The sequence below is a fragment of the Chaetodon trifascialis genome, chromosome 16 (genome assembly GCF_039877785.1).
Source record: "Chaetodon trifascialis isolate fChaTrf1 chromosome 16, fChaTrf1.hap1, whole genome shotgun sequence".
In the NCBI taxonomy this organism is placed as follows: Eukaryota; Metazoa; Chordata; class Actinopteri; order Chaetodontiformes; family Chaetodontidae; genus Chaetodon; species Chaetodon trifascialis.
This window is the reverse complement of record NC_092071.1, coordinates 10,460,835-10,476,528: the sequence shown is the minus strand read 5'-3', so window position 1 is coordinate 10,476,528 and position 15,694 is coordinate 10,460,835. Positions and strand designations below refer to the sequence as shown.

The 15,694-nt window shown below is 42.9% G+C and overlaps 2 protein-coding genes across 2 annotated transcripts in view; one reads left to right on the top strand and one right to left on the bottom strand.

The window, feature by feature from the left end:
* Positions 1-8,025, top strand: part of mettl27 (methyltransferase like 27) — a 115,049-nt gene extending 107,024 nt beyond the window's left edge. Inside the window, exon 7 of the mRNA XM_070982608.1 lies at positions 8,013-8,025. The gene's annotated coding sequence lies outside the window, so the exon portion shown is untranslated. The remainder of the gene's footprint in view (positions 1-8,012) is intronic.
* Positions 8,026-8,448: 423 nt separating this feature from the next.
* LOC139345010 (uncharacterized) lies at positions 8,449-9,919 on the bottom strand. Its single transcript, XM_070983457.1, has 3 exons — positions 9,906-9,919; positions 9,624-9,815; positions 8,449-9,221 (listed from the first exon to the last, which is right to left on the bottom strand). Exons 1-3 carry the CDS (start codon positions 9,917-9,919, stop codon positions 8,687-8,689), a joined length of 741 nt encoding a protein of 246 aa, XP_070839558.1. The 3' UTR covers positions 8,449-8,686.
* Positions 9,920-15,694: the final 5,775 nt, after the last annotated feature.

Below are 15,694 nucleotides of genomic sequence, written 5' to 3'. Positions count from 1 at the left end.
TGTGATCTCTGAACCAAAGCTCAAACTCATCTCCAGTCTCGCTGTCAGATTAAGACCTGGTTGTGGAGGACATTGGACAGCCTTTAAACCAAAGGTTTTCAAGATTACTGCCAACTTGTCTTTGTTGACATTTTTACTGAATGATTCACCTGACCTAACTTTCCACACACACTTTTTTAAGATGTACAGATAGCTGCATAGCATTCAACTTCCAGATGTTTGTCTGGATACAAGCTCTTCAGTATGTAAACAAGTTCAGTAAGTACAACAATCCTTAGACGAACCACAGGAAAACAACACTGCTTGTTCTCTGCGAGCCCAGGTGTATTTTTCATCGCAGCTCTTCTTCCTCTTGAGGCGTGAGTGCTGGACAAGAAGGTAATAGTTAAAGTGTTTAATAAGGTGCTGTACCTTATTAAAAGCTTTAATTATAACCATGTGCTCCAGACTTCATCCCTCCTCAATGTCTTGTCCGTTTAAGTTTTGAGTTGACTGATATGAGGACATCCCCCTCATCCTCTTCCTCATCTCACTACACACTAAGGAGTCATGTCATTGGTTCTTTTGTTTCTGTGTTTTGGTTTAACTGAAGCGGACTAGATGAACGTTTCCACCTAAGTCTCTAAAGTTGGGAACAGTCAGTTTAACTCATAAGTAGACTGGAAGCCTCTCAGCACAGAATATTCACGTTAACAGCAATAGCCAAATTGTTACCTGTGATGAAGATGACAACGTTTTGGATGAAAAGTGCCTTTATTAGATGTGAGACAGTGCAGTATACAGGCCACCAGGATGTATACTGACTTCATAACTAATTTACTTGCTCATTTTACTAAGCCAACATTAAAAATAGTGCCAGCGCACCTTAAACGAGATGAAGAGTCAACAAAGCAGGTCTATGAGGCTATGACGGTCACCATAAACAAAACAAAGCTATTAGATAGATAAAACAAAGAACTGGACAAATTTAGATTTTGACCTGATGGTGGGCCTCGATGAAAAGTCATAGAATTGCTCAAGTCCACTAAAACCGTGAGTGTTTACAGTATGTTATCATGGACAGAGTAATAAAATAAGACAAACATTATTAATTCAGTAATGAGATATTAATGTCACCATAAAAAACAGTGAACACTGAGCAATCGCAGCATGCCAAATAAAAATATATCATATTTATGTGAATCGCTGCCAAGCCCAACTGCTGTTTTCTCTCATGCTCTAGTGTAACACATTTCAGCAGAATTTGAGTGTGTAGTTGTACCTGTACAGTATTTCATTTCAAGAAAAATTCCTCCCAAATTTTTTTTGGGGGGGGTGGTGGCGGGGTTTGTTTCTGTCCAGCAGAATCCAGCAGACAGAGCTGAATGACTGCTTACTTGAGTTATTTACTGTGTTGTTAATGTGCTGTACATGGCATTACTGTGAGATCAGTAACTCACATTCTTTAGGAATCCCTACAGACCTCTTCTTTTCACATCTGGGCTGTGGGATCTTAAAAAGCCTTCCCTTTTATAGTTGTTGGCTCTCTGTGTTTCTATTTTTGGCTATTGTGATTTGTGAAACAGAACGTAGGTGCAGAAAAGTGTGAGAATTATGACCAAAGATGCATGCCTTTTGGAATGAAGGGGTGTTTGTTATCAGCTACAGAGAGACTCAGATAGAGAGCACAGGGTTGATAATCACTACACACACACACTGAACATATGGACACATACACACGTTGTTTTCTCTCTGCCTGTGTGGCATCTGATCCTATTTGTTTGTATTAAATTAAATTGGTTTTATTAAGTGCTGGCAAAGAGCAGAAAATCGTGCCTCATTAGCTCTAAATGATGACTCATAAATTCCACAAATTCTGTCACCTGTGAGGAAAATGAAAACACCTTTCACCATTGAACTGTTGTATGTACAAATCTGATGCAAACTTCTAATAGGAATAGTGCAAATTAGTTGTTCTTTTATGTAAAAAGTGATATATTTAATTGAACAGAAAAAAAATATTAAAACTGCAAATCATTACAAAATCATATCGGTTCTGTGAATCAGGTGTATATATACCTGCTGGTGGAGCAGCAGGAGGAGCTGGAGCTGGCATAGGACCTGGATTCGGACCGGGTGGGACTGGAACTGGATTTGGGCCTGGAGGAGCTGGGACTGGATTTCAGCCTGGTGGAGGAGCTGGACCAGGAGCAGGAGGAGCTGGTGCTGGTCTAGGAGGCTTTGGGCCAGGAGCTGGTGGAGGTACTGTCATTTGAGTTTTCTGTTAAATTTTCGAAACACTGATTCAGTTTTAAATTATGAATATGAGGACTGACATGTTTGACTGAGAACACACAGAATTCTTTCACTTCAAGTAACTTGCAGACTACAGCTTTTAGATGTAGTTGTGGTCATGAAAATTTTAATTTAAAAATGTAGGATCAAGCCTATCACGAATTACCATAATTAAAAATGTAAACTGTTTGAATGACATCAGTTACTGTAGAAGTTCCAGGTTACACCCCGGCGAAACAGAGGGCGTGTTTTATATGTCTTACAGATATTAAATCCCTCATGTTGATTTCAGCCACAAGAAATGAATGTGACAAAAGTGTGTGGACGATGCCTTACCTTCACTTTCATGTCCTGATGACTGTGTTCCGCAGGGGGCTATGGCCAAGGACCGGGAGGAGTCGGACCAGGAGGAGTTGGACCGGGTGGAGTCGGGGCAGGAGGGGTCGGACCAGGTGGAGTTGGACTAGGAGGAGTCGGACCAGGAGGAGTTGGACCAGGTGGAGTTGGACCAGGTGGAGTTGGACCAGGAGGAGTCGGCCCGGGAGGAGCTGGACCAGCAGGAGTTGGACCAGGAGGTTTCAGGCCCAGCACCTTTGGCCCCGGCAGTGGTGGACTGGGAGTCGTCCCTGGAGGTGTCGGGGCTGGTAGGACAAATATGGCTCATTGTCATTATCATTGTCTACATTATCTGTTCATTCCACCATCTGTAGAGAAAGTCTACTATGCTACTGTTGATTTAATTGTTGTGATTGCTCCCTTCTTACAGGTGGAAAACCCCCCAAAACAGGTGAGACTTCCAGGCCCATCAGCACTGATTTAAGATTGTTTGTAGGGTCTTAGAGAAGAAATTTTTTGTCTTTAATTAGGACAAAAAGAGGCTTCTCAAAGACAGTAATGATGCAACAATTTGTCAGATTTTTCTCTGTGTCTTGTTTGTCTCCAGGAGGCGGCTACGGTGGCCATGGAGGAGTGACAGGAGGATTCGGAGCAGGACAGGGAGGTGTAGGAGGAGTGGGACCGGGAGGAGTTGGGTCAGGTGGCTTTGGACCAGGTGGTGTTGGTCCTGGAGGCTATGGAACTGGGCCTGGAGGAGTTGGTCCAGGTGGTTTTGGACCAGGACGCACCGGTGCCGGTGGACAAGGCACAGGCATGGATTTTGTTTTTTGTCTTGGCTCAGTAACTTATATCAGGGTTAATATTAGATCTTCCATCTCTTGGAAGGATTAAGAAATAAGGTTTTGTCTTTCAGGAGCTGGTGGAAAAGACAGTTAAATAAAACACAAAATAAAACATCACCCTCATTAAGCACCAAAACACTCACTGAGCACATACTTTTCCTCTCATATTAAAATGGGATTGCAAAGTTAAAATGTCACACCAACCTTTGAATATACCATTGCACAATTAAAATAAATGTGTAGTTTAACCTCATTACCTTCGACCAGAGTGCCTGCTATGTTTACTTGCATCATGTGACTTTCACAATAAGTGGAAGTTCCCTGTTCAGCACACATGGATTAGCAGTCAGCCCCTGTACTGTAAATATTGTTCCTCTGGTCAATTCAATGCAGCAGGATAAGGACTGCATAAATGTACCATTATTTCATTTCCTCATTACCTCAAGGTTATAAGCTATTGTTGAGGGGCCACCCACCCTCATGCACACACGCACGCACACAGACATGCGGTGATAAAGGCTAATGCATTAGGCATGGCAGGTCCCTGATAAAGGACGGAAGTCATCACGTCAGTCAGACAGACTGATTTGCTTTGGAATTTCAGGCCTCTCTGTTTTTCATCCCTCAAACATGTGAGTTGCCTGTGCAGAATGACGAATGTTGGTGATAATATCCAAATGATTCTTAAGAGGTTAAGCCTTGTGGAACCTTTTGAATTCCACCAATCATGCCGGTGGGTAGAAAATGGGTCAGTGTGAGCACAGGAAACAGACTCATATGTCACACTTTCCAGTTTACTAAAAGTCTGGCCATCTCAGCCGAATGCATTTTTTCATTTATGCTACACAATAGTGTCCACAAAGTGTGTTTGTGTTGTCCTGCTCCAGCCTGAAATAAGCATTTAGTTCACCTGAACAAGCAAAGAGAGGCACGCATTTATAAACACCAAGCTAAAATTTCAAACAACTATCCACAAACACAATTAAAGCAAACACGGTGTGAACACAGTAACCTGGAGCCTCTACAAATTTGAAAGAAATGGATTTATTCATGCAAAGGTTGAAGAGCCAGAAGCCTGAAGACTACGTAGATCAAAATCCTGTATTTCATTATGAGGCATCGTGGATACTAGCTCTCTTTTAACAGGGAGTGGGAGAATTTAACTTAGTCAATTTGATGTGGTTGCAGCATTTCTTCAGCATTAGAAAGAAAGACTAATTCTGGTCGCTCCCCACACAGGCGTCAGGTCCCTCTCTGTAGTCATGTAATCGTTAGTGATCAATCTATAGCCAAACCCTATGAGAGATTTAGTTTTTAAAGTCAAACATGCACACTTCAAACAAATGTTCAAAACCTTTCCGGAGAACAAATTAATCCTTGTGAGGGTTCTCTCGGGCAGCCATCATACATGTATAATATTACAATAGGGTGGGGTCGCAGAGGGACACACTGACTTCATTAATGCATGATGTAGTGTACTGCAGTCACTACAGCAAGTATAGGAAATACTAAATACTGTTTCTCTTTTATCTGCTCATTAGGCCTGGGGGCAGGGGGGTTGGGTGGAGGAGCGCTTGGAGCAGGAGGCCTTGGGGCAGGCAGAGGTCAGGGAGCTGGAGGACATGGAGCTGGAACAGGCTACGTACCTGGAGGTGAATGGTTTTCATTTGTCTACATCTGTATCTTTATGTGACACCAGTGATAAATGCATAGGTCTATTTCACTTTCTTCTAGCAAGCAACAAGTGCCAGAATGAATAAATCTATGAATAAAATAAGTTGTAGTACTGCGATGTAACTATGAGAATCATTAAACAGCATATTCAATTTATTCACTGATTTAGCTTTATCTCAGTGTTGCTCAGAGACCACGTACCACTGAGGGGATGAAGCAATATGCGTGGCACGAAGCATCACAAATTAAGATGCCGCAGAGCTGCTCCTCCGAAACAACCAAAAATACAGCTTAAAATTATTCTCTGACCCAGGTGGCTATGGAGGCTATGGAGGTTATGGACCGGGTGGTGCTGGTCAATACACAGGAACTGGTGGAACTGTTCCAAAACCTCCTAAAACAGGTATTTTCTGTTTACTAGTGAACATTACACACTTTCAATCACTGAAATATGACTGAATATGCATTTAATTTTTTCACCTTAGGTGGCACTGGAACATCACTCGGAGGAACTGGTTTTGGGCCTGGTGGTGTCGGATTTGGGCCTGGTGGAGCAGGAGTTGGGCCAGGTGGAACAGGATTTGGGCCTGGTGGAGCAGGAGTTGGGCCAGGTGGAACAGGATTTGGTCCTGGTGGAGCAGGAGTTGGGCCTGGTGGTGTCGGATTTGGGCCTGGTGGTGCAGGGGTTGGGCCTGGAGGAACAGGATTTGGGCCTGGTGGTGCAGGGGTTGGGCCTGGTGGAACAGGATTCGGTCCTGGTGGTGCAGGAGTTGGACCTGGTGGTGTCGGAGTTGGACCTGGCGGTGTAGGAGTTGGACCTGGCGGTGCTGGATTTGGTCCTGGTGGTGCTGGATTTGGGCCAGGTGGTACAGGTGTTGGCCCTGGTGGTGCAGGGGTTGGGCCTGGTGGTGTAGGAGTTGGACCTGGAGGAGCTGCCGGAGGAGGTAGATAATATGATTCATTGTATATTCGATACCATACAGAGCAACATATACATATATGTATTCTAAAATGGAGAACATTAAAAGCACAAACGATTGAAAGTCATTTAAATTAAAACAATAACCTACATTGCATTTCCAGGGGAAATGCTTATTTCAAGTATTAAATATTCATTCTTATGTGTCTTGTTTATTGCTTTGCGATTTCAGTTCTGTGTGCAAGTCTCATTTGTTTTTACCTCATTCCTGTTTCAGTTCCAATGCTGCCACAGACTGGTACTACTGGGGCAGGACCTGGAGGAAAGAGCGGTGGTAAAGCATCGAAACAAGTTCCAGGTAAACTCCCAAAGAAGACAACCACTGCTATTAAAGGATTTCCAACATCAGATGAGTTAATTGGTTTATGATTGACCACAAACACAGAATTTTTTGGTGCACTGTTTTGAATTTCCGTCTGTTTTCACACAGGAGTTGGGGTGCCTGGACTCTATCAAGGTGGATTTGTACCAGGCCAAGGTATGTTTAACACAAGAAACAAATAGCAAAAAATAAAAAAACATGTATACAGTATCATTGTGAGAGATTCAGTGTTTTTACATCAGCTTTAAGACAAATTTGTCTGTCTTCTCATCTTCCCTGGCTAGGTTTTGGAGGCCGTGGTGTTCTCCCTGGAGTGGCCACAGGATCTGGAGTTGGGCCTCAGACTGGTGTGTTAATGTGAATATTGGAAAATAACATCTTGGTGAGGCACACATGCCTAAAAGTAGCATTTTTGCCTTGTTCCTTGCAGGAGCTGGAGTGCTCGGCCAGGGAGGTGCTGGCCCAGGAGGAGCTGGGAGTAAGTGTCATGAAGTCCAAAAATAAGATAACACTAATAGTCTGAAATTCAGTATTTCACAGAATGAGCATCTCTGCACTGTATTTCTCATCTCAGATGGTCGTGGACAGCAGTTGCCTGGCGTTTTCCGTGGTTACCCTCTAATATCACCAAAATCAGGTGCGCAAGAACCAGTGATGCCATAAACTGTGGAGCTGCATGTACAGGGTGACAATAATAAGTGTAAAGGAAGAAAGCCCAAAGAGTACAATATAATTTATTCTTATAATTACAGGGGCAGGCAAATCTAAGAAGAATCCAGCCAAAGCTGCCGCTAAATATGGTAAAGACAGAGTGCGGTGTCTACCTCATGTTCAACACATGATGGTTACAAAATAATTTAACGTGCTGTAAAAATAACTAGCATGACACATTCACATCATCCACTTATTAAATACTCTGCAGTGACATTTTTGTAAGCTCACCTGTTTGTTTTCTTGACCAGGAGGAGCTGGAGCTGGAGGAGGTGCACTTGGTCAAGGGGGTGCTTTGGGGGTTGGGCCTGGAAGACTCCCTGGAGGAGGAACAGGAGGTGGACCTGGATTTGGAGGTGGAGTTGGAACAGGAGGTGGGCCTGGATTCGGAGGTGGAGTTGGTACGGGAGGTGGGCCTGGATTCGGAGGCGGAGTTGGAACAGGTGGTGGACCTGGATTTGGAGGTGGAGTTGGAACAGGTGGTGGACCTGGATTTGGAGGTGGTGTTGGAACAGGTGGTGGACCTGGATTTGGAGGTGGAGTTGGAACAGGTGGTGGACCTGGAGCTGTACCTGGATTTGGAGGTGGAGTTGGAACAGGAGGCGGACCTGGATTAGGTAAATCTGTGGTAGTGCACCTTTTTCAGGTCTTTTGTGGAGGACCCAAGTGGGGGATGTCCCCATCACGGACTTTTTCATAGACTGTGATTTACCATTCTTGGAATATTTTCAACAAATATCATCAATAAAATCAATCAATATCCTTTTACATATGAAATCAGATTTCTTTCAGTAAATCTGCACAAGTCACTTTGTGTGTCAGTAACTATTTACTTGGACATTGTTTTGTGTCATAGGTTATGGTCCTGGCTCAGCCAAAGCACGGAAATATGGTGAGACACATTTGCACATTTTTGTAAAATACCAAAATAACATGCTGAATATGTCGTGTGTGCATTTAACAACCTCATATAGTCTAGAGCTGAGAAACACTGAAAAATGCCTTCAATCTCTTCAGGTCAGCTGGGCGGTACAGGCACTGGTGTAGCTGGAGGCCTTGGAAGGGGAATACCAGGTGGAGGAGCTGGAGTTGGTCCCGGCACAGGAGGGGGACCTACCACTGGGATTGGGACAGGTGGTGGCTATGGTTTTGGTCCAGGTGGTGCCAGCACTGGTTCAGGTGGTCTTGGTTATGGTCCTGGTGGTGCTGGTACTGGCCCTGGAGGAGCTGGTTATGGTCCAGGTAGAACTGGTACAGGATTAGGAGGAACAGGAACAGGACCTGGAGGTAATTATGAATCAGCAAATTTAAGGCTTTGGAAATACATCATATAGTAATTCCACAGATTTCACTGCATTAGCAAGGACAAATGTATTACTACTATATTATACATTATATTTCAGGGTATGATGCCAGTGCCAAAGCTCGGAAATATGGTAAGAATAGTTATGTGACATAAAGTCTATACACAACTGTGTTGTTATTGTATAATTGCATGCACAGAATATCAGAACAAATAAAACAACTGTTCTTCTCTATATAGGCATGTTAAGTGGAGCACTTGGAGGCACAGGAACAAGTCCTGGAATCAGGCCTGGTGGTGCTGGTGCTGGCTTTGGACCAGGTGGAGTTGGACCTGGTGTTGCTGGTATGGGTTATGGACCAGGAGGAGTTGGACCAGGTGGTGCTGGTACAGGCTATGGACCAGGAGGAGTTGGACCAGGTGGTGCTGGTACGGGCTATGGACCTGGAGGAGTTGGACCAGGGGGTGCTGGTACGGGCTATGGACCAGGAGGAGTTGGACCAGGTGGTGCTGGTACTGGTTTTGGACCAGGTGGACTTGGACCTGGTGCTGCTGGTACAGGCTATGGACCAGGAGGAGTTGGACCAGGTGGTGCTGGTACTGGTTTTGGACCAGGTGGACTTGGACCTGGTGCTGCTGGTACAGGCTATGGACCTGGAGGAGTTAGACCAGGTGGTGCTGGTACTGGCTTTGGACCAGGTGGAGTTGGCCCCGGTGGTGCTGGTACAGGTTATGGACCAGGTGGAGTTGGCCCTGGTGGTGCTGGCTATGGACCTGAAGGTAGGATGAAAGATAAAGATACATTTAAATAAGGAGGCATGTCTGAATTCATACAGCTCCATTGGCTAATATAGTTCTCTGAAATGATCTTCATGTGTCTGCATTTTGCAGGTTATGCTCGTGCAAAAGCCCGCAAATATGGTAAGAAACAACTTTAAAAAAACATTTCATAAATGTAGATTTATGGTCTCGTGGTCTTTACAGTAAATCTGTGATTTCATGCATTTGTATCAACAAACAAAACTATCATTAAATGCATATAATATCCAATTGTGTTTTGATATACAATGTCTGCCATGAAAATGACCTGATGTTTGTTGGTAGAATACCGCGGGCTCTAAGCACTCTCGGGTTGGTTTATATTTTCTGATAAAATGCTGCTCTCTGCAGGTCTACCAGGAGGTGCCCTGGGTGCTGGAGGACTTGGTGGTGGAGGTGGGCCTAGTTCTGGGCTTGGAGTAGGAGGAGGAGTCCCGGGACGAGGTGTTGGAGTAACAACTGGTGGTGGACCTGGAGCTGGACTGGGGACCGGTGGGATACCTGGTTCTGGTGTTGGAACAGGCGGTGGACCAGGTGGCTTTGGACCAGGCGGTGCTGGAGGTATGAACAGGACTAAATTCTCATAGTTCCTCAGAAACCGTATGAAACAAACAGAAGCAGATTATTAAAGATCATTGAACACACTGTACTATGCACATGTATATGACTAAATATTTAATTTCAGTAGCTAATTAGTTACACTACCAGCCTCTTGCTGTTCCATTTTGTGGTTGTCAATCTTTAATGGTCATTTTTAATGTAATGTTGATAAGTTGATTTTTAACACCAGCAGCCTGCGGCTGTAATAACCTTACTAGAATTACAGTACTGAATGAAACATATTGAATGTGAGCACATCAAAATATTACTTAACCAACGCCTTTATATGAACTCCTTTTGTGGTGTGCACGTCTTTTAATTCTGTGGAGTTTCTCACAAATGGACAGGATATGGACCTGGTGGTTATGGGCCTGGTGGTTTTGGGCCTGGTGGTTTTGGGCCTGGAGCTGGTTACGGACCAGGTGGAGGCTATGGTACAGGACCAGGGGCTGGATATGGAACAGGTTGAGGGGGCATTTCAATTTTGTCCAATATCAATTTTGCCAAGCTCAAACTAAGCTTGCCAGAACTAAATGGAATGTGTCACTTACAGGCTATGGAGCTGGATCAAAACCTGCTAAATATGGTATTAAAACATAATTTTTTATTAAAAACATGATGGTGGATGTTTCATTCAAAATCAAGTCAAAGCTCACTTATTTTCATATGATCCTGGTGTAGGTCAAGGTGGAACAGGTGCTGGTGGGGTACTTGGAGGTGGAGCAGGGCGAGGTGGTGAGTTGTAAAAACTGCAAGCTGAGAGAAAAAAATGATTTTCTTATTAGCACAGATTTTTTTTTCTGCTTTCTGGTATTTTGTTTATCTATCTATCTATCTATCTATCTATCTATCTATCTATCTATCTATCTATCTATCTATCTATCTATCTATCTATCTATCTATCTATCTATCTATCTAATTCTGATGGATTTTCTTACACCTTGTTTTGTTATCATGTGTCATTTTACAGTCGGTTATGGACCAGGAGGTTTTGGGACTGGCGCTGGAGGTCTAGGTTGGTTTTCAGTATTGTCTGTGTTGTAACATGTTTTGTCAACGTTTAGATCTGAAACATGTTAAAAGTCAAAATCACATTTAAGAATGACCTATTCCTTTATTGACCTCTATTGGTGGTTAGCAGGAATTACAGTAACAGGTCCCTGTCACTACACCTGGACTAAAACTCAAACAAATGATCTGGTTACACCTACGGGAACAGAAATACAGTCGAAAAGCAAAGTTAAATAGTAATATAGCAAGATATTGGAATGGCAATATTGCTGTCGTTCGTTTTATTGTAGTAGTTTGAGACTCATCTGCAAATTTTGATCACCGTTTTTTATCACATTCTGAGTGGTCAGTACTTATACCACATCTTATCTGTTGTGATCTTCAGGCTATGGTACAGCTGGATCTAAAGCTGCAAAGTATGGTAAGGTATCAAGATCCTGTGTCAAGTACAGTATAATGTGTATATCATACAGCTGTTTGAACTGAGGAACAGATCTGTTAATATATTTATTACTTCACCAGATAATCTCTTTAATATGCTGTAGGGAAACCTGGTGGAGTGGTACCTGGGGTAGGAACAGGGTCTGGTACTCCAGGAGCTGGCACAGGGACTGACACTGCAGGGGCAGGTACAGGAACTGGCACTACAGGACCTGGTACAGGGACCGGGACTGGTCCTTCAGGGAATGGCACCAGCACAGGCAGAGGTGCAGGGTCAACAGCTGGACCCACTGGTAAGCTTCTGTTTTGAGGATTAAGAATACACATTTGGGTTACAATTAATTATCTATCATTAATTAGACCCTCTTTGTGTGATAATCTACGTCTGATGGATCAGGTGAGGGACTTGGAGCCACAGGAGGAACACCAGCTCCAGCATCAGAAGGTATTTGTACAGTGTTAACAAAGCAGCTGGTGACAAAAACACATTTCTTGTCACATATTACCACAATACATGTACTCATAGGGTTCCCAGTACATTAGTTTCAATATAAAATATGTCTAACAAGGATGGAAAAGACAGTGATGGAGGTGAGTGTCCAAATTAGAGGAAGAGGAAACAGAAAAGTAGCTTATCGAAAAAGGATTTTGTTATTGTCTTTGATTTATTCAGTTCACACACTTACCAAAACCCCTGCATTTGGCACCATTTTTCAGGATATTAGATGCTTTTGTCACACCTCCTTTTTATTACAACTTGATACAACTGTATACTGTTTTTTAGCTTCCAAAGGGATCATCCTATCTGATCACCATATCCCTTCACATACAGTGCTATTTCCAAATCTCAGTCTTTTTAATATTTTGCCCTTATTCCAGGTGATGGCAGTGTGATAGAGGGGTCTGGAAGTTCTGCAGGAGAAGGTGTGTTTAAACTTGCTGGAACTGAAAACTGTCTTTTCTTACCTTGAAATTGCACAGATTTTGTGCATAGATAATAACAATCATCACAAACAACACAAACAAAAAAATCAGGTCCAAGGATGAAATAATGTGACACCGAAGAACAAAACACTAAAATGTTAAAATATGATTTGATGAAAAAAAGGAAAACGTATTACTCTTACACATGTACACGTCTTTCTTCAACATTGTACCATAAAAAAAAGTGTCCACATGTGAAAAAGCTGCTGCACTAATATTAAAACAGGAGGTACTGGTGTAGCTGGCAGACCAGTGGGTGCAGGAGGTGATGGAGATGGCCTGGGTGGAACAGGAATCCCCATCATTGGAGCAAAACCAGGTATTTTGGTCATCTATACTACAAATACAAAATGCATATTAATGCAAGCTAATGTGTTAATGATTCATTCTACAGCTAATTCATTCACAAGTTTTTTAGAAGTAGTAAAGTGAAAATGTACAATGGTGGAAAAACTTTGCTGCCTGAAATCTCTCAATTTAGTCCTCCAGTTGTTGTTTCAGCTGTTTTGTCTCCCACTATAATGTTTTTTAAATTACCTTTATAAAACAGCACTCAATGGGACAGAAGTTCCAGGTCAGTGATGTTTGCCCAGACTTTATGCATGTTTGTCTGCAACCAGTGCATGTTCATCTATTTCTGACAGAGTGCATCTGTAGCTGTGTCACTTTTTAGGTCATGTTTCTTTCTTTCTTTGCATGCCTGTTAGTCAGCTGGTCATCCCAAAAACCATTATGCAGGTTTCAATTAAATTTGGTGGAAAGGATCAGCATTTCTTGGATTTTGGTGTGAACAGTGCCATCATGTGGCCATATATAAAGCACTTTCTGCTTTCACTCATTTACTTACTTAGTTTACAAATTTCATTCAATAACTAAATTTAGTGCATAAGAGTTTTGAATTACTCTTTTTGATAGACCTCACTCTTAATTGGTTGCCAAATACTTGCTTGCCAACTTTAGATTATGAGCTTCAAAATGCATTTTGGAAGTGGAAAGACTTAACCACTCAAATAAAATTTCACTTTTACACTAATGCTATTAAAGATTTCTAACATGGGTTAATAATTTATATGTATAAAGCATTTGGACAGTGTGATTACAGACACTTCAGCTAGCTAGCTCAGACACTACTGGTATTTTGCTAAAAGCTGAAGGGGCTAAATATTTGGAGTGGTCTTAAAAACATTAAACATTTGGGATATGTGTATATTTGCAAATCAAAACTGAAAGGCCATAAGATCCTCTTGTCTGATGGCATCTCATATTCTGCAGGTTCCACAGGAGCTGCCCCTGGTAAGTTGACATAAAGTATGCTGAGCACTGCGAAGTTTCTTATGTGAGATTAATAGAGCTTATGATACAATAAATGGCTGTGGAGTTTGCGGAATCATGAGCATAATTTAAACACAAAACTGCCTAATATGATACAGTTGTATCCATCACGCTATCACAAATGCTTTTAATTTTGATGCAGATCACATTATTCCTCAATTTGAATGCTTTCACAGCTGTCACCGCTTTACCAGTACCCGAGAGTGTTTTTCACACATCCAATCACAAAACTGGCACCACAGAATACTGCATGGCAGACTGACACTAGCTGACTGGAGCTTGCTACAAACATATTTGAAGAGTGTTTAGCTTTGAAAATGTATTCTAAAACTGTTTCTGATTGATGTTTGACCAAGATAATCCATATTTCTATCCTTACAGTTGGTGGTGGGGCTGTACAACCAAGCGGTACGTAAACATCCATCAGTAATGAATAATTTTTTCAGTATTTCTGCTCTTGTTTCAAACAGCTGGGGCAGATGTTTGTATATAATACATTCCCTGATGTTTTTTTGTTTTTTTTCACATTCATTTTGCAGGTTCTGGTGGTGATCTCTCACGTGGGACACTGCCTGGAGCTAAGCCTCTCAAACCCCCAGGTGAATAAAATAAAATCCAATTTACAAGTAAAATACTGTAAGACCCCCAATGAGTGGTAAGCATCAGCCTCCAATTATACATTCAGGTCAGCAATTAAATGCTGTCTTTCTCCATTTAACGACCAATTTGTCAAAGCTTCCATCAGTCTGACGCTATCCATTAGGTTTCAGAAGAGATTATTCTGTGAAGATGTAGAACAAAAGGTGACAAAAGTTTCAACAGGTTTGCAAATCACACACTGGGGAGTGGTCTCTCCAGGTTTGTTACTGTTTTTGTGTGGACCCCTGGAATACTAACAGTCACTTTGTGTAAGGTAATGGTGATCCAAATAAAGAATACTCACAAGGTTTTTTCTCAGTAATGGTGAACCAAGGACTTTGTACTTGGTTCCAATTTTAATTCTAACCTAAAATACAGGTCTGGTGTTCTGTGCTCTGTCTGCAGGTGTCCCCAGAGGTGACACGCCAGGTGAAGGAGACGGAGAGGGAGGTCCTGATGGAGAGAGAGGTGGTACAGTTGGAGGACTGGGAGGAGTAGCAGGGCTTCCTACCAGTGCAGGAGCAGCAGGAGGTGTTTCAGGTAGCATAACAGGAGTGGGAAGAGGAGACAGTCCTGCTTCTGGAACTGGAGTTGGACCAGGAGGTGCAGCTGGTGCAGTTGGAGGAACGGCAAAACCTCCTAAAGGTGACACTTTCGCCATCTGACTGTATTAGATATCCATCCCTACCTAATATCCACCACTGTGTATCAAACTTCCAACCTAGCCACCAGGCATGATGAGCATGCAGTCTGTAACAGAAAATGTAGGATCATAAATTTCTATTCACTGAGAAACATTATCTATAACATCACTATTTTTTTTTAATGTAGCATATGGACCTGATGGGACTGTGGCAGGAGCCGCAAGTGGTGGACTTGGTGGAGTAGGTGGGGTGGCAGGAGGAGGCACTGGAGCAGTTGGAGGAGGTCCAGGAGGAGTTGGAGGTGGTCCCGGGGTAGTTGGAGGAGGTCCAGGAGGAGTTGGAGGTGGTCCCGGGGTAGTTGGAGGAGGTCCAGGAGGAGTTGGTGGAGGCCCTGGTGGTGCAGGTTTGGGACCTGGGTCTGGTGGGCCTGGTGGAGTTGGAACAGGAGCCCTTAAACCTGGAAAAAGTGAGTGGCTACCATGTTTTGTTCTCTGAAATGTTTGTGTATTCTTCCCAAACCTACTTGTCTCTATCATAATGACACAAAGATTTCTTATTTGTAAGTTTCACATATTCTCCATCATAGGCTACGGTGCTGGTGGAGCTGGAGTTTTACCAGGTGGAGGTAATGCTAACACTAACCGTCTAAGTAAGCAAACAGATGACAGAAACATATCGAAACAGTATATACAGTACATCTTTCTTTCCCTGTCAGGCATACGTTACCCGACCGGTGCTGGAGTTGGACAGGGAGGAGGAAAACCAGGCAAAGGTTCTTTAAAC